At 44.6% G+C, this 18,933-nt stretch overlaps 1 protein-coding gene across 1 annotated transcript in view; it reads left to right on the top strand.

Moving 5' to 3' along the window:
* The window catches only part of tenm2a (teneurin transmembrane protein 2a), a gene marked incomplete at its 5' end in the record, with an annotated part of 182,641 nt that overhangs the window by 144,035 nt on the left and 19,673 nt on the right, over positions 1-18,933 (top strand). The window contains 8 exons of the mRNA XM_080465142.1: positions 1,153-1,358; positions 2,534-2,729; positions 4,283-4,384; positions 4,916-5,110; positions 6,646-6,846; positions 10,472-10,657; positions 16,673-16,819; positions 17,126-17,336. Coding sequence (XP_080321268.1) covers positions 1,153-1,358; positions 2,534-2,729; positions 4,283-4,384; positions 4,916-5,110; positions 6,646-6,846; positions 10,472-10,657; positions 16,673-16,819; positions 17,126-17,336 — 1,444 coding nt within the window. The remainder of the gene's footprint in view (positions 1-1,152; positions 1,359-2,533; positions 2,730-4,282; positions 4,385-4,915; positions 5,111-6,645; positions 6,847-10,471; positions 10,658-16,672; positions 16,820-17,125; positions 17,337-18,933) is intronic.

Raw genomic sequence — 18,933 nt, 5'->3', positions numbered from 1 at the left:
CGCAATGAATACAAATTGGCATACCAAATTTGTATTAATCCACAGCAGTAAATAGTCCTCAGCAAATCATTATTTACTCCGAAAATAAATCGTCTGTGTTTTTTTTTTTTCTCCAGCCATTCTTAAAGAGTTATGTCTTGTCAAGGAAGAAATTGGCATTATATAGCATTTCACATGCAGTGTAGAAAAGGTCAGAAAGTTTTGAAGGACATGTCAGCCCATTGTTAATATGTGAAAATACAGCCGTGGTTATCCGTTCATGGCTTTGAAACGCTGCACCTCCTCAATAAAACCACATAGTAGTCCAATAGAATACTTGGTCCATGAAACAGGATCACAAAATTTAAATATTTAGATATGTTCTGATGCAGTACAAGCTGTGCTATCCGTATGCGCTGTTTAACCACTTCTCTGTGTTGTACGGAGCCCGGTTTCATCATTTCAGTCGGCGGCGAGGTGAAACTCCCCTCACTCACCCCCACCCCCCTCCTTTAAGGCCCCCATGCGGTTTTCTATCTATTCTTCTTTCACTCGCTCGATCTGGCTCTGTAACTCACACCCCGTGTACTATAGGTACGTGTGGGCTGCTGCTCCGTGTCTGTATTCTGTATTAATGAGAGGACTGTTGTGTTGTGTTCCCTCGCTGTCTAGGCCAGATGCTGCTGTTGTTCTTCTCATTGTTACTTTTATTTTATTTATTTTTTTCTTTTCTTTTTTTTTTGCACAGACATACACACACCACCATCTCGCACTCAGTCTTTTTGTGTCTGGGCCTCAACACACTGCTGTTAGATGGCTGACCTGATTGCAGGATGTTGTGTGTTTCCGTGGGCATGCCTGTCTGCCTGGAAATCGTCGCGCTGCAGTTCTATCAGCCCTCTATCATTTCAGCCCAGACAACAGAGTCAACAGCCTTACAGGCTTTGATACAAAGGCAATATTTTGCATCCCACCATCGCGTGTAACAACACTCATTTCGGCATAAACTCTGAACACACAGTTTGCAGAGCTAATGGTCCACAGCCTCCGCTATTCAATGGCCATGCATTTCTATGGCAGATTATTTTCAGTAAACTGTGATGATTAACTATTGACTCTCCCAATCAATGCATGTAATCACAGATTATGCAGTTTCTTTTCCCCTCGCTCCAGGTCCATGGGCCGGCCGAAACACCAGCATAGACACGGGCAACATCGAAGTCGGGAGGCGGGTGACCCAGGAAGTCCCTCCTGGGGTGTTTTGGAGGTCCCTGCTTCACCTCGGTCAACCCCAGTTCCTCAAGTTCAACATTTCTCTCGGCAAGGATGCTCTATTCGGAGTGTACATTCGTAAGGGGCTGCCTCCCTCTCATGCACAGGTAAAAAAGAAGAAAAAAAAGAGTCGACATGAAAAACTGGAGCCATTTATTGACTTAATTTCTGCTCATTAGGACAACGTCTCACAAGAGAAAGCAATTTGTTACATGATTTAGATAAGCTGCCGATCCCATTCAGTCTTGAACTTCACAGTATGTTTTGTCTGGTAACGGCGATTCAGTTTTAATCCTCAAACACAGTGATCCGATCAAACACAGCACACGGCTTTACCTTTCAGTCTAGTAAACACGGACATAGTTGTCTCCATATCCTGAATTCATCTCCTTTTTTACTATGAGCCCACAATTTTACAGAATAAGGATTCTGAGCTCCACAAGTCAAGGAAGAAAGATAAAGCAGACACTTCAAAGGAAAAGCAAGGCAGTTGTAGTGAATGCATCATATATACAAGGTTTTATTTGATTCATTATGACTCCCTGATGTGCTGTCGGCCGGTAGGCAATTGTGCAATGTCCAGGTCTGGTCTTGATTAAACAGCTTTTGGGCTGATGGAGCTCCTCACAGAATTATCATTTTATTCACAGTGAAAGGTTGATAAAAAAAAAAGGAACAGTCTCTATATTCATCAACTACAATGGCAAATACATTTAAAAAGGGAGCTTGCTGCTTGTTTCATGGGACATGTTCAAATTCATTTGTGATTCATTATTATAGTTGTTTGAAAAAACTCATTTAGACTAAGATTTACACTTAATTAAATTTCACAGTAATGTAACTTTTACTGCCCTGTATTAATTAGAAACTCCTCAATTAACAATGGATTCGATTTGTAGGAAGGGATAATTGCATCCAGATAACAGTTTCACAGCCTGACCTGACTCAGGCTGGGATAGAGTGTGCAGCGGGTGGCTGCTGTGCTCCGGTGAAAACAGCCCAAAGAGAATGACAGCCCACAAGGAGCTCTGTGTTGCATTCTCCATGCTTCTCTGGCAATTTCAAGCCACACTTACTGCAACCCCCCCACCCACCCAGACACCCACCCACCCTCCCCAACACCCCCCCAAGCCTTTGCTTTAAACTTCCTGTATATACAGCGAGGGGGTCACTTTCGAAAGCCGCAAAAGTACCACCACAGCACTTCATAGCTGAATCATAGATTTCATTCTCACATTGTCCCTTCCACTCAATTTTCCCTCACACCTTTCTTCCCCTGCAGTATGACTATATGGAGCGCCTCGACGGGAAGGAGAAGTGGAGTGTGGTGGAGTCTCCGCGGGAGAGGAGGAGCATCCAAACCGTGGTCCTCAATGAGGCGGTGTTTGTCCAGTACCTGGACGCCGGTGCCTGGCACTTGGCCTTCTACAACGACGGCCGAGAGAGGGAGGCCGTTTCCTTCAGCACAAATGTCATGGGTGAGACAGAGTCAGCATTTGCTGCTGCGGGTGGCTGTGGGCGGAGGGACGTTCTGTGCAGGTCGAGCGAAATTAAATCAAGCGCCGGCTTTTACAAGAAAATGAAACTTATGTTATCAGTTGTGCATTATTTTGGTCCGCGGAGTTTCAAAGACTTTACACATTCACAACGTGTAAAGGCACTCGCGGGTAGTGTGTACACAATGTTGCCAATAATCATACAACCACAGAAGCATTGTCAAGTAGGAAGGACCGCTCAGAGAGTTAGATTTGAGTCTGCCAAAATGTAGTTGGATAAACCATTATGCAGCAACCGTAAAAATGAATGATTTATTTATTTTTTTTATTCAAAGCACTCTCGTTATGTGTGTTCATGTATGAAGAGGATGAATCATCTTCTGAACAGTTACTACACCAGAACTTATCCAGATAAATCAGCACCGCAGCACGGTAAAGGCAGGAAATTTTAGGAACTTGAAAACAGCAGCCTAAAAAGATTTCACTTGTGCTATAGCCACAAGTGTGAGAACAAGAGGGGGATGAATAGAAAGAGTCAAGCAGAGTGAAAGAATCCTTCACCATCAATATCGTGGGGTAGAGCTTTCAGCGGCAGGAGTGGTGGAGAGATGAAGAGGCAGAGGCGGCAAGGCCAGAAAGTGAGTAGTGAAAGGAGGGGAGCTGGAGGAAAGACATAATGGTAGGGGCAAAGCCAGAATGGAATCAAGTGGAGTGAAGGATGGGAGGAGGAGGAGGCTGGAGAGGAGAGTGAAAAAGAGGGTGGCATTAGTGTAAGAGGGAGACAAGGGGCTCAGATATTGGGGGAAATGGCTGCGGCCAGAGTGAGAGGGAAGCACTGGAAGGAGAGGCGGCACAGATAGGCTGAGTAATGCCTTGTGTGAGAAAAGTGGAAATTGGAAAAAAGGAGCAAGAGATGGCTAAAGGTCCAAAATGCCCACTTGTGATTAGCATCGACCCTGCTTCTCTCCATGAGCTGGTAAGTGGGTTAAGAGGCACTAAAGAGTGGATCGAGAGGCTGAAGTCATGCCTTCTTACAGGCAGAAACATGCACAATGAGTCCATGTGAGATCTGCCTCGCTGCGCCAAACCACCACACCTGTATGAACTATTAATGACCTCGGAAGGGCCAGACAGGAGCGAGGAGTAAACAACCTAAACAATGGGAGGAATGCCCGACGAGACTGAGAGGTTCGAGAACATAAAACGAGGACGAGCTTGTGTTTTCACATAAAGTCTGCAGAGCAATGGTGGATGGATACCATCTTGAGAAATGGCTGGTTTGAAAATGCATTCTCCCCACACGGTGAGAAATAAACAGCAGAAAGCAGACGTCGGATCTTGGGAGGACGGACAGTGTTTGCGTTTGATACAGTATGTGTGTGACTGTGTGACTCGGAGCGCCTTGACTCAATTTGTAGTATCTTAAAGAATGAACGGTGCCAATGATTTAATGGAATGCTTTGATGCTTGCCATCAAACTCTCTCACCCCTCCCCTCGTTTTCCCTCTCTCTGTCTCACTTCATCTTCTTCACAGATTCAGTGCAAGAGTGCCCGCGCAATTGCCATGGAAACGGAGAGTGTAATTCTGGTGTGTGCCACTGCTTCCCGGGATTCCATGGCATGGACTGCTCCAAAGGTATTTGCAGTTTAGAAATGTGTTTTTCATCCACCGGAAGGAGAAAGCGAGGGGGGGGGGGGGGGGGGGGGGGGGACAACCAACAACAAAGAACTATTTGGTCAATCTCTGCCGTCTCATTACATGAGCGGGCACATTTCGGCTGCATGCAGAGAGTAGAGAGGATTAGCAGTGGCAAGATGGCGCATGGCCTAAGGTGGAGCCGAGACAAGATGACTGATGATGAATGGCAGCTCCCCCAGCTAACGACTCCCTGGCTCTGTGCTCACCTGGGATAGACAGCTTTGATGAATAGTTTAGTTACCTCTGCCTGTAATTACTCTTCATGTCATTGGCACTCTCCAGCCCCCTTAACCACTCTATTCACCCTCCTGCTCAGGGAGGGTGGTTGCGTGTGGGTGGGCAGCATGGCGCTTCACAGCTTTAAGATTCTCAAAAAATCCTGCTAATTGTCTTTTTTTTTTTTTCCCCCCCTCATGATTTTTTATTCTCATGCACATGGTTTAATGGTTTTCTGCGTCCCTCCTTCAGCGGCCTGCCCTGTGCTGTGCAGCGGCAACGGCCAATACGACAAGGGCTCCTGTGTGTGCTACAGCGGATGGAAAGGACCCGAGTGCGACGTCCCCGTCACGCAGTGCATAGACCCCCTCTGCAGCGGCCACGGCACTTGCACAGATGGAAACTGCGTGTGCTCCATCGGCTACAAAGGGCAGAACTGTGCAGAGGGTGAGAGCAAAAAGCGTTAAGGGATCAGGGATGTGTGATTGTTTCTTGTGCGTCAGCTGCTTTTCAGTGTTTCTGTGTGGTTGTTTGGGAAGAACGCTTCAAGCAAAACAAACACATTTCACGCATTGCCCAACATATACACACACACACACACACACACACACACACACACACACACACACACACACACACACACACACACACTGTCCCAACTTCAACCAACACTAGCTTATGGTGGCATAATTCTTTCCCGCTGAGCAAGTGTCCGCTCCTGCCATATCTATCTATACAGATGAAGTATGATACTGCAGCCAAACACATCAGAGATTTTATTAAGGGTTGGAATCGCTTCTATTGATCCTTGTTAAGAAGGATCAGCACACCACATTCTCAGTCATCAGAAAGTAGGAGAGAAAAGGAGAGTGGGATAAAAGATGGGTAAGAGGGCGGGGGAGCCAGGGTGGCAGGAGGTGAATATGTATGAAGAAGGAGAGAATCAGAGAAGAGGAGAGAGAGGAGTGAGGAGCATGCCAAAGGTGAAGATGAAGAGAGTGAACAAAAGACAGAAGGAAGAAAGCAGTGGAGTGACAGAAGGAGTCAAAACACAGGGCCTGAGAACAAGGTCAGCATTTTCCTCTTCTACGCCTCCCGTTCTCTTTTTTTTTTTTTTTTTCTCCTCCACATCTCCTTCTCATCCAATTTTTTTTCTTCCCTTCTCCTCTGGTCTCAAATTTGATATTCACCACGGCAGAGTCCCTCAAACAATTTACCTGAAGTGCCGGCGACATGAAAATCGATAACTGTGATCCACATTTCTGCCAGGCAAACAGAAATGGAGGGCCGAGGTTACTGCACTTTTATTAATATGTGCGCGTGGGTCAACCATGCTTGAGTAGGAGGGGAGGAGGGGTGCGGTGTCATACGCAGGAGGACAAGGAGAGAGAAAGTGTGAGTGACCGGGACGGAGCAATGAGATGAGGCCTGAGGAGGGAGGGGCGGGTGGGTGGGCGCTATGCCGGGAGGAGGTAATTTGTCAAATTGGTTTTCACTCACTGCGCGGACTCCGAGCTGCCTGTCAACCTGGCAGACTGACAGTGTCAGATTCTCTCTGATGCATCGGCACATGTGCCCGTGCACATAAATGCGCACACACACACACACACACACACACACACACACACACACACACACACACACACACACACACACACGCACCAAATAATGTGTCTGGGAAGCTCGCTGCTCTCTCAGAGTGAAACACTTTCTCTGCTCTGGCCCAATTATACTTAGTTATTCATTATTGTGTGCTTTAATTGCTTTAGTAATATGTCTAGTTCTAGGGGGTTTTTCCTCGTTTATTTCATTATCTTCAGCATACACAAAGAAAAAAAAAATATGTCCCTCCTGTCTTTTTCTGAGAGAATAATTAATTTGTCCCTATCATCAGCTCTGATGTGATATTTTACGGCTTGTGTTTTGCTCTTTCTCTTTATTTGTCTCTTCTTCAACGGCGGTGTATCGCTGACTTAATGCAGTGGATTGCCTGGATCCCACGTGCTCCAACAATGGCATCTGCGTGAACGGAGAGTGCCACTGCAAGCCAGGATGGGGAGGGCTGCACTGCGAGCTGCCCAGGGCTCAGTGCCCAGACCAGTGCCACGGCCACGGGGCCTTCATACCAGACACCGGCCTGTGCAGCTGTGACCCCAACTGGATGGGACCTGACTGCTCCATGGGTACGTACGAAAGCACAGAGTCGTTTAGGCTGCAACAGTGACATCTGTGGCGTGAAGGCGTTGTTTGCGACGTCAACGCGAAAGGAAAATTGTTCCCGACCAACTATGGTCGGAGCATATTTTATGATCCCAGGGTACATGGCTAATTAGCCTGTTTCATACTCTTCTGGTTATCTGCACCAGAATGAAAACCAAACCCCCCCCCCCCCCCCCCCCCCCAAAAAAAAAAGAAAATTACAACATGCTCACAAACAGGATACAGCAACTGCTGTATTATCTAGGCCAAATTGGAACATGCAGGAATAATATGTGGCAAGTTTTTTACTGTCAAAACTATATAAAATCATCTCTCTCGATAGGCTTTCAGCAACAGTATGTTTATGACAGAATTTTATGATTACCGAGGCAGCGCTCAGAATTCAAAGCAGGCCAGACCAGATGAGGCACTTGTGTTTAATCAGCAGTTTTCATTGGGCTTTACTTAACAGACATGTAATGAATAAAACATAAGCAACTTTAGCCAAAATCAAAAATGGAAAAAAGATATAAACGCAACGACACAAAAACATAAGCTGTAACACAAAAAAGTAAGCCACAAAACAAATGTAGAAGTCATGTTATAAATGCAAAAGCCAAAAACAAAAAAAAGGCTTCTTCTTCTTGATGGATTGATAGAATTTTCCCTTTTGTTTGCTTTGATTACTTCCGCCAGGGACTTAATATAATCATCAGCATATGTTTATCCGGATGTCTGTTAGTAAGATGAGGTCAAAACTACTGCACGGATTTTGTTGAAAGTTTTGATGACCCGGATGAAAATGTCTTTTCTGAGTCCAGGTCAAGCTTTGGCAGACGTCAGGAATCTCTGATTGCGCTTGTTTCAACTGTGAGCCCAAAGTACAAACACTCATATCTTGATTATCATCAGTCAAAAATCAACCAGGACGCCAAACTTTCATGGGTTTTATTGATTATGAGATTGACTGTATGTTGTTCTGGAAACTATAGGAAAGATGGAGAAAAGCCAGTTCCTTCTTAAACTGAGGTTAGAGGTTAGAGGTGTGTGTGGATGCATTTCAGACAGTGTGGACGAGGGTGGAGTTGGGGGGTGTGGAGGGCGTCTGCAGTCATTTCCTGAGCACGATGCTAATAACTCTCCGCTGCACCCCAGGACAGAGTCAGAAAGATGACAGATATTTCTTGTAAAAGTTGCCGAGTTCACGTTTAAATGCCTTTTATAATTAAATACCCAACCCGCGCAGCCCTCCGTCTCAATAAAATAAAGCCGTTAAGCTTCCTCCGTAGGAGAGGCAGTAACCTCCATCACGCCAGCCTGAGAGCGCTTCCCATCTCTGGAGCACAAACAGAGCGCCAGCATTTGTTTCGAGAGAAGCAAAGCTTAACTTCAATAAAGACAACATTGGTTCACGCTGCAGGATCCCTCAGCAAGTGTGTATCGAAACGTCTGCACATGCTACGATCCCCGCACACCGGGGGTCCTAAAGCGCACCACCGCTACTGTCACATCTCGCCACATGCACTGTCGACGCCTGCAACATCCCCAGCTTTCCAGACAGCGACTGTAATGGAGGATGGGGAAATAAACCCGGGCGTCACAAAACTATAATCACTGATTTTAATTAAAGGTGCATGATGGAGGATTGTGATTTGCGTAATGTGGATTTGATTGCTTTGCAGCTTAATGTACTGTCTTTCTGCGCTCGCCGTGGTAATTTGAACTTGTCTGTCATTTTCCGAAAAAATAATCAAACGTGTTTTTTGGCTTAAAATTTTAATTTAAAAACAAAAGTTACACATTAAGCCTCATTTCCAAGTGGATTTTAAAACATTTTTTTTTTTCCGTCATTGTTTTTATCAAGGCAGTTTTGAGAATTGGATGTAAAGTACATGTAGTGAGGACAAATTCAAACTGTAAAGTAAACCGCGCTTCACGGCAATAAGTCTTAACAGGTGTGACTGTTGCAGACCTGTGTACGAGGGCCTTCCCACTTTATTTTCACTTTCCTGTCTCTGTAGCCTCACAGTTGTCAACAACAGAATCAGACTGTGTGATCTTGGAGTTGTGAACTCAGCTTCACCTGGGTTTTAAAAATACATTTAGTTCTGTCTCCTGCTGGTGAAAATAACTTTAATCACAATGAAACAAGAAATGCATGAGTAAATCGCAAGGACATTTTCCAATGTTTTGTTTTTTTTAGAATATATGGCTTGATGCAAAACCAGACTAAGGTGATATCAAAACAAAAATGTTAATTGGCTTTGAGAATGAACGTGCATGTGTTGTGACACCAACAGTTATAGCGGCTACCTGCAGATGCCGTGAGTGAATTTAAAGTAGAAACAATAAATAACTTTTTGGACTTCATCAAATGGCCTTCTCTTGGGCTGGACTCACTGTTGCAATAAGTCCTTTGAGAAATCAAGAGTTGTTTGAAATCTGCACCACCTGCAGGTAATTTGGTGAGTAATAACCTATTTCAAATTATTTGGAGATATTTTTTTTAATCCCTTCCATGGCTCAAAGGCATCCACAGCCTGTCTTTTGAAAGGCCTCCAGAGAGCTCCTTCGATCTTGGTGTGATGACAGCACACAGTTTAACAGGCAGAGGAAACAGCAGAGCCTTACTTTCAGGGTCTTTAAATCAGTTCTGCATGCCACTGTATAGCATATACAGGATCCTGTCGTTTCCAGTTAGTTCCAGTTAATGCAGCTGGAAACCTGGAAGGTTACCAGTAGGGAAAGTCAAATATTCCCAGTTGAGACGTGACAACGTGAAACAGCCAACAAGTTAGTCCAGTGGGTCTCACAGCGTGGGGCAGCAGGGAGCTTCAGGGGAGCGCAACAACACATAGAAATCTAGGGGTCAGACTATTACCAGCATAGGTTGTTTTTTTTCTGAATTTGTGACAAAATAAGCTGTTGTACGTATAAAGATCTAGATTTCCAGATTTCAAATTATTACAGAAAAGAAAGAAGTTGTGCTTTTAATCCCTTGTGGATTTCAAAAGCAATTACTAATTATAATCTTATAATGTGAGGAAAGATTAGGAAATGCAACAGTAAATTACTTCTTGATGTAGAACTAAGGAAAGCACAATGTGGTTCAAGCCTTGTATGGGGGATTATCCTCCCATAATTTGAGAACCGCTGAGTGAAAAAAAAAAATGTTGCGGTCACCATATCATCATATAAGCCAACACTCTAATAAAATAACCCTATAAATCCAGTCTCCTCCGTGGACAGCCCCTCTACACATGTAGTCAGAATGATAACTGTGTAGACTGGGCTAATGAAAGGTGGCCATATTTATTTAGAAACTGGGATGAGGTTGGTTTATTACAAAATGCTTCATGTGCAAATGCTAATTCTCTCTCTGGCATAATATTAGCCCACTTCTCAGAAACTTCCCACTCTTGGGTAGTGATATTTCCTAGGTCCCAGTTACTCATGAACACCCCATTACTTCCACTTTAATAATCTCAAGATTGATGAATGACATACCTTGAAGTGAACTCTATATGAGAGAAGAAATAAGTCACGCTTACCTACACTTTCACCTCCAAACAAATCATTTGTGACACAGATCTCTCTTGCTTCCTTCAGAGGTATGCTCGGTCGACTGTGGGACCCATGGAGTCTGCATGGGCGGAGCCTGCCGCTGCGAGGAAGGCTGGACCGGCGCGGGCTGCGACCAACGCGTGTGCAACCCGCTCTGCATCAAACACGGCACCTGCAAGGATGGGAAGTGCCAGTGTCACCAGGGATGGAACGGAGAGCACTGCACCATCGGTGAGCGTGTGTCTGTGTGTGATGTGCGTGTGTTTGAGGTCTAGGGGGTGTGTTTGATCTGTGTCTGTGTGTCAACACGTGGGTGTGCGCAGAAACACCAGCACCCAGTAAGACCTAGGCTGGCAGCTTTTACTTTTTTAAAGAGATTTGGAAAAGGAGAGGTGGAGGGTATAAAGGGAGGCCATGGGGAATTGAAGGAGGGGGTTGACGTAGAAGGGTGGGAGAGCACAGGAAAGAGGAGCAAACTTCTTAGAAGTGGGGGCGGGCGGATTACAAAAGAGCGGGGTTTAGCTGTTTTTAGGCTGCCTCTCAACTGCATACCCCAGGAGTCTTAGTTTTTCATGGCCTTTGAGACACCAAAGTTCTCCGATGAAAGGCAAAAGTCTTCACCTCACTGTGATCAAAAAATAACTCTCACTTTGTTTATTTGCGTGTGCATGCACACAGTCGTGCCAGTGTGTGTGTGTGTGTTTGTGTGCGTGTGTGTGTGTGTGAATGAGTGTTTTTTGTCAGTCAATCACTGTCTCATATTGACATCACTGTCACTTTGGATGGATGAGTGCCAGATCCCTTTGATTCACCGGCAGTGCTTTGAGACACAAAGTCTCATTTCCTTGTCACCAGTAGCACTGTGATTGCAATCTGATACACAAACACCAAAATACACACACATCTACACTACCCGCACACACACACACACACACACACACACACCAGCACATACATATGCACGGGGGAATAGCAGTTTATGATCTCCCTATTTCCCCCATCAGAAAGTAGGGCAGCTTTGACTGCAACATCAGCCAAAGATGAAAGAGTTGTCAGGCCTCAGATTGGCGCAAAGCACTCTTCACTAGCACCAGACACTCAGTGTTAGCTTATCTCAGCTTGCGTGTTATTCATTTCAGCTCTGCATGATGTTGCTTGCATTTATTAAAAAAAAAAAAAAGCTCTCCCCATCTCTTACCTTTTGCACATTTTCTCCCACTGCAGACCATGGGAGCATGGTTGACAAAGCAGGTACCGTATCTGACTCTAGTGTTTTGTTTCTTAGCCTGTGGTGGTAGAAGCTAGCTGCTGCATTTGTGGGTTTTGGCCTGGCTTGGCTCTGTAGACACTGTGGTGCTATCTGTCCATAGACTAGGGCGCCAGCCTCAATGATGACTCCCTCCACGTGGTGCACTCCCATTTACAGCAGTGCACTGCAGCAGGGGTTAGCTGTCATTGAGCCTCGATGTGTGGTGGGGTTACTGTCGAGCCCAGTGTGGTATCAGCAGTGTTGAGGGGGCTGTGCTGTGAATGGTGTGGTGGTGCATGCGTGTGTTTCCCCTCAATATTTCCAATGTGGGACCAGAAAAAACACAATAACACATAACGCTCCGGCATTCCACTCATGTCCTGCGTAAAACACGGCCGCTTCACGCGAGGAGAAAATAATGAACGTTGTAAAGAACTTTTGAGGTAATTGGTGAATTTCATAGGCCACTGATGCAAAGCCTTAATGTGGTGTCAAAAAAAAAAAAGTATAACACAGAGCTGTTAAGTTTGTGTGTGTTTACATTTGGGTATTTGTGGCTGTGGCCATGGTGGAGTGGCTGATGAACTTATTCTCTGTGTGCACATGTGTGTGTTTGATTTTTTTTGCGTGTGTGACTTGGCGAGTCACAATTCCTGATTTCCTTTTCTTTTCATTAAACTCATTCCTCCCTGCCTACATGAGCCAAGGAATAGAATACCCTTTAGTGAGATCACGCAGAGATAAACAGAATAACAGCTAAGGTTAAGACATCGTTGCAAACAAGAGGACGGGCGCAGGTCCGGGGGTGAGTTGTCTCACACGCACAACAAGAATGCTTAATAGATAGCCCTGCAGCTGAACCTCTGTCAGGTTGCACGGAGCGGCACAGATTGCCTGACAGTACAGGTCCCAGGAGCACCGTTGAGAGTGTCCTCTCACCCTCTGTGCTTAATGGAATAGCTCTCATTGTTTTATGAAGAGCCGGCCCAGAGAAAAAAGGTAAATTGCAGGGTTAAAGAGAGAGTAAGAGACAGAGAGGGTGGAGGGAGGAAAAAAAAGAAGAAGAAGAAGAAGAACAGATGGAGCCAACGAAAGCAGAGGGGCAGGTCAAAGAACAATGTGGGAGAAAGCAATCAATGTAATTTCCATGGAAGCTTGTTAAGAAAAGAGGGAGTTGATGATTGGTCGCTTATTTGAGGAAGTGCACAGTGATCTGCTTCATCTATAAGCAGAGGATTTATGATCGCGACCTTTACATTATGACCTTTAGAGGTGACAGAACTGAATATAGGAGGAAAAGGGAAAATGGTGAACTTTTACTACCATATCTTAACTTAGTTTCTCTTCTATACGTCATTCTCAGTCTTGTCTCTTTCTCTATTTTTGCCCGTCTCACACCTTCTCTCGCCGTCTCTTTGCCTCCGTCCTTGGAGCCTTACCCATTATCTACCGAGTCATATACCCTGCCATCCACACCCGGAGACACAGCATACCACCCAGGAGTGTGTGTGCTGACCCATAACCCAAGGCAATTTCTTCTCCTTTTTATGGGGATTTCATCAGTCCAACTACATTACTGGGGAGGGTGGACTTGATAGTTTCTGAAATCCCACTTTATTCTAGTTAGTATGAGAGGGTATCGACTGGGCCCTGGCATTAAAGAGAGAGGAGCCCCGTGCCGGCCTGCCCAGGCAAGCCAATCAATGCCCACTATGGATTGTCCTGTCCGGGCGCTTCATAAGTATTTGGCTGCTTTAAATGGCAACTCCATTTAACAGGCAATCAGTGCTAACTGCCTTTGTTCCCTGAGCTCAATACTTGGGGACAATCTATTCCAGCTTGACTGTTAATACAGCATTATGAGCAGTCCCCTGATGCAGAAAATGGTAATAATTAAAGATAAAACCTTTGATTTGATTCCTCTTGTTGAGCTGAAAAACGTTGTTAAGCTTCTCTGCTTCTACCCACGCAGCCCCCCCCCCCCCCCCCCCCCCCCCCCCAATATAAAGATGGCGCACTCTCTCTCTTTAAGTCCTTTGTTGACTTTTCCCTCGTCGCCTGGCGGTGAAGGCACATGATAAAATGCCAATCGGGGTGAAATGCCTGTTAATTTAGCTGCTGCCACGGTTTAGATTGCACTATCTGTATTCATAATGCATGGCTTTATTGATGCAGCGATTTGTTAGAGGGCAAAATCCTACAGTGCAACTTGAGTGAAAATATGTTCATTAATCTACTGAGCAGGACTCAGTGAAAAGCATTTCATATTCATAATCTCTCCGTGGGTTATTTTGTCCTTCCTCACTCGGTGTCGCCACGCTGCCGCTGAGTGAGAAATGTCAGGTCGTATCTCCAGGGTGCATCACGCTGGCTGTGTGTGTGAGTGTCCGTGCGCGCGAGGGGTGTGTGAGTGCCTCTCGTGCATGCACGCATTGTTTTATCAGTCAACCCCTGTCTATGCCTCCATCTCCTGTGGGTAGACTTAAGAGTGTTGCATCCCACACCCTCATTTATTGAAGAGGAAATCACTGTGACAAGTTTGTTTGGGGCTCCTTGTGCTGCTGGAGAAAAACATTCTCATTGTGTGTCATCATGCCCCCCCAACCACCCACCCACACACTCCCACCCACCCCCACCCCGATAGATTATAATGTGACAAACGCACAATCTTGCGTTAAGGTTGGAGAGGTGCGATTTAGAGGAACACGGGAAAATGGTAAGACGGGCCGGGAGTTAAGCGCTTGTTCTGAAACAAGGCGACGATGAAAACCATGTCATTGTCGAAAGGGACAATCCATCACATGTCGTGATATCATTTGCACAGGTGCTTCAAAATCACATAGATAAATAAAGGTTGCATGGTTTTTGACAAACCAATAGAATAATAACTTTTTTTCATAAGCAAACTACACAAAAATGGCAAAAAGGTGTTTATTCCAAGGAATGTCGCACTACTTTTGTATTATTACATGTTTAGCTGCATTTTGAAAGGATAGTTTAATGCTACTTCAATCATCTAATAACTTATCATGTTGTTGGTCAAATGTTATTATGATAATGGATCAAATATCTTATTACACTTTTGGAAAGTTATTATGGTATGGGCTTTATTACATTGAAAAAGGACAAAAATCATTGAATTATTGGCAGATATTAAATATCGGTTATTATCGGCGCATGAAGCATCAGCTGGGACAAATACAATTTTTTTTTCTCAGAAAGAGACGGCTCCCAGCTCCCATGTCTCCCATCTCCCCATGTATGATAGAAAATCTCAATTAGACTTCTTAAAAGTCAAATTTCACATTTTCAAAAGCGAATCCATTTTTTCCTAGGAGTGCTTCACAAATTGCTTCTAATAGAGGGGTTAATCTTACCAAATAAATTACTCTTTTCATGAAATCTTGCCAGGAATTAAATGAGAAAACTGATACTGTCTTATATCTGTCTTTTCAGAGTGAAGCTGTAACCGGCAGCCTGTTAGCTCAGATTAGCATTAAGACGAGGAACGGGGGGGGGGGGGGGTAAAAGTGCTCGTCTGGCTCTGTCCAAAGTGTAATACCAACAACTTTCTGTCTGATGGGGGGGGGGGGGGATTATTATACATGGGACTTTTTCTTGGCCAAGCACAATAACTTCCTGGTGTCTCTGCCGGTTCCTTGGCGACCGTGCTGTAAAGAGACTCCAGGAAGTCAGTGCCGCCAGTCAACAATTAGTCCCACACATATCGGCTTATTAAACCAAAAAACATTGGAGCTTCGGTTTTCCTAAGTAAACAAAACGCAAGATGCTCAGTTGTCTTTTAAAGGCGCTGATGCATCAGGTGTGAATCGCCACTGGTCAAGTCTTAAGCTAGTGTGTGTGAGTGAAGATAACCGACTGCTGGTATATTCAAACCCAAATATAAGGCAGAGATCAATCCTCCTCTGCAAAAAAAAAAAAAAAGTAGTTTAAATTTTCTTTAGGAATACTAGCAATCAAAAGTTACCAGATAACGGCTCTAAAAAAAAAAAATAAAAAATGGTCCTGTCCTCTATAATTGCAAATTCGCTTATCCACTCTTTGCCTTTAAGTCACTGTGGAGTTGAGGGTGCCCTTGCTATGCTAGTTACAGAACTTCCTTGGCTCCGGGGCCTCAGATTCTGGTAGGGGTTTTTTGCATAAGCGAAAGGGAAGGTTTATTAGTTCATAGACTGCGACCACACACACACGCGCGCGCGCACATACACACACACACACACGCACACACACATGCACACACTCACACACACACACACACAGTCAGACTTAATCTCATTCTCTCATGAGAAAGCATTACTCTCAGGCCATCAGAATCCCATTACCTCCACTGAATCATAAGAGAGAGGGAGAGAGAGGGAGAGAGAGAGAGAGAGAGAGAGAGAGAGAGAGAGAGAGAGAGAGAGAGAGAGAGAGAGAGATGAATCAGAGAAATGATCGGGTGGGGCTCGATCCAGTAGGTGAATAAAGTGATCTATCCATCCCCATGCTCACACACACACACACACACACACACACACACACACACACACACACACACACACACATTTGCAGCCATCCCTCAGGTACTGAGACACAAAGATGGAAAGGTGTGCGTGCAAACCGACCTGCTGATTTAAATTGATTCTTGAACAATCAACACTGACAGTTTGCTACCAGCAGGTGGTTATTAACCCGAGTGAGACTCATTGATCTATCATGACCACATGAGCATGTTGGTGTGAGAGCGAGAGAGACAGCTTGTGTGTGTGTGTGTGTGTGTGTGTGTGTGTGTGTGTGTGTGTGTGTGTGTGTGTGTGTGTGTGTGTGTGTGTGTGTGTGTGTGTGTGTGTGTGTGTGTGTGTGTGTGTGTGTGTGTGTGTCTTAGTGTCTGTAATGATACAAACAAACATCGTTTCTATCCCCTTTTTCCTTTTTTGTTTCACCCTTCCTCTTCACCTCCCGATCCCCCCTTACCCCCTCCTGTCGTCTTCGCGCAGATGGCTGCCCTAACTTGTGTAACGGGAACGGCCAGTGCACCATGGGCCAGCAGAGTTGGCACTGTGAATGTCAGACGGGCTGGAGGGGACCCGGCTGCAGTGTTGCAATGGAGACCTCCTGCGCTGACAACAAGGACAATGAAGGAGGTGAATTCAGCGCGAGGCCTTGGAAACCTCGGAGTGAAACTGTTACATAATGCAGCTTTTACTTCTGGGTACTTTCTGCAAAAGAAATAAGAATATAGAAGGACGGGGAAATGAATTAAAGAAGAAATAGAATAGATACAGGTCTCCTGAGAGGAGTGTGCAAAATTTAACTTTCCTCTTTGAAAAGAATTATGAAAATATTAAATCAAGAAATGAAGAAGTTGGGGCGATTTTTTTTTAATATTTTTTTCCGCCTCACTGTTCTTACACCAGCACCTCATCTTTGGTCTCTCCCGCCTCTATCAGATGGACTCACAGACTGCATGGATCCCGACTGCTGCATTCAGAGCCCCTGTCAGAACAGTCCCCTGTGCAGGGGCTCCCGGGACCCTCTGCAGGTCATCCAGCAGAGCCCCATGTCCCAGCCCCGGGTCCGCTCCTTCTACGACCGCGTCAAGATGCTGGTGGGACGCGACAGCACCCACATCATTCCTGGGGAAAACCCGTTCAACTCCAGGTAAGGCAGGAAAAAAAACACCTACGTCTAATTACACTGTGCTGACTACTCTTCTTTTTCTTTTCTTTTTTTTTAAAAAAAAGCACTTCTGACACTTAACATCGATCAGATTAGGATTGACGAGCTGAGTAAACTACACAGATTTCAAACATCTAAGCTACAAAATCTTTATTCTTATTCTTGTGCTCGGCTTCAGATGAGAGCGGCATAAAGATAAAACGCAAGTCGATTGAACAGTCCTGGTTTATTTCAATCTGCTGTATTTCTCACAGTCTTTTTACCACTAGATTGAACGTATTTATTTTGAGTTGATGTCTGAAAAATAGTCAAAAATTTCACCATTTGTCAACATCTGGCAGTGATTCAATATTACTTTATTATTGATCATCCTCAGAAGCTCGTGTTACGAGTGTTTGACAGCTTGTCTCTGATTGGATGGTGATCCTGAAGGAGGTCGGGGGGGGGGGGGGGGCACTGCAATGAATAATATATGGATGCTATGCTCTGTTTTTCTGCATGCTCACTCTCGGAGTTATATTATTGAGAAGTTTTCATACTCAACAACCTTGTCAGTGGTGATTTGATACGTACATCTTCATCCTCATTGTAGTAATTCAGAAAAGGCCAATTTCAAGAATCCAACACAACAATTTGTTTTTGTACAAGACTACACAAAAAAAGGTGACATGAGCTGCCTGAAAGCTAATGACTGTCTATACCGGACAGTAGACAGAACTAAACCTCAGTGTATTCTGTTTTTCGTGTTTGATTTGAAATCAAAGTCCAAATTCAGCATTAACTGGTGCAAGATCTGTTTTTCACTTGGCTTGTGAGACTTAATGTCTTTATATAAAACAATGGTTTTGATTATTAATGTGAATCTTTTTTTTCTCTCTATATTTCCACAAATCTTCCTGGAAAAGAGATAAAAAGATGAATCGTTGCGTGACCTCAACTGATCAAAATCACACCAGGCATTAGATATTAACTAACTTGACTTAACATGATGAATTCATGAGTAACGAGTTCATGGCTGACTGACGGATGGGTCATACTCTCTCGGGAAGAAGAAAAACAGCTTTTGCTGTTGCTTCTTTTGATGTATAGATTTATGTCCGTGCAGTTGACACAATCTAGGTAGATAGTAATTAACGCAGGATAAGAGCATCCATCATTTATGGATAGAATAGAAAAATGTCATGAGAAAAAATTATTGCACATGCCTGTGGCTGGCAACCACTTTTATGCTTTTAGAAGCTTTGACATTTAAGCGAGGAAACGGGCGGCATGGAAAATATCCTATCTTTAGATTCAGCAACACAAATATCAAAAAGACTTGGGAATGGTCCGCAAAGCTCGCCAAGACCTTAACAAATCCCAAAGCCGAAGACAGGCCCGCCAAGATCCCCTGCAGATTCAGGCGAGCTGTGAAGCGCTGTCCAGGGTGCTGATTTTTGTCTGCATATATTCACACATGCCGACATCAGATGCTTCAAAGGAAATAACTCATCAAAGTGATGTTACCCTGAAAAATTTAAATGTTATTCTATGTGCATCAAGTCTCCAGGTTGCAGGCGGTCCCACATTCGACAATGCA

Source organism: Lipophrys pholis (genome assembly GCF_963383615.2).
Source record: "Lipophrys pholis genome assembly, chromosome: 6".
NCBI lineage: Eukaryota > Metazoa > Chordata > Actinopteri > Blenniiformes > Blenniidae > Lipophrys > Lipophrys pholis.
The sequence above is the reverse complement of the archived record's forward strand: the minus strand, read 5'-3'. Positions and strand labels throughout refer to the sequence as shown.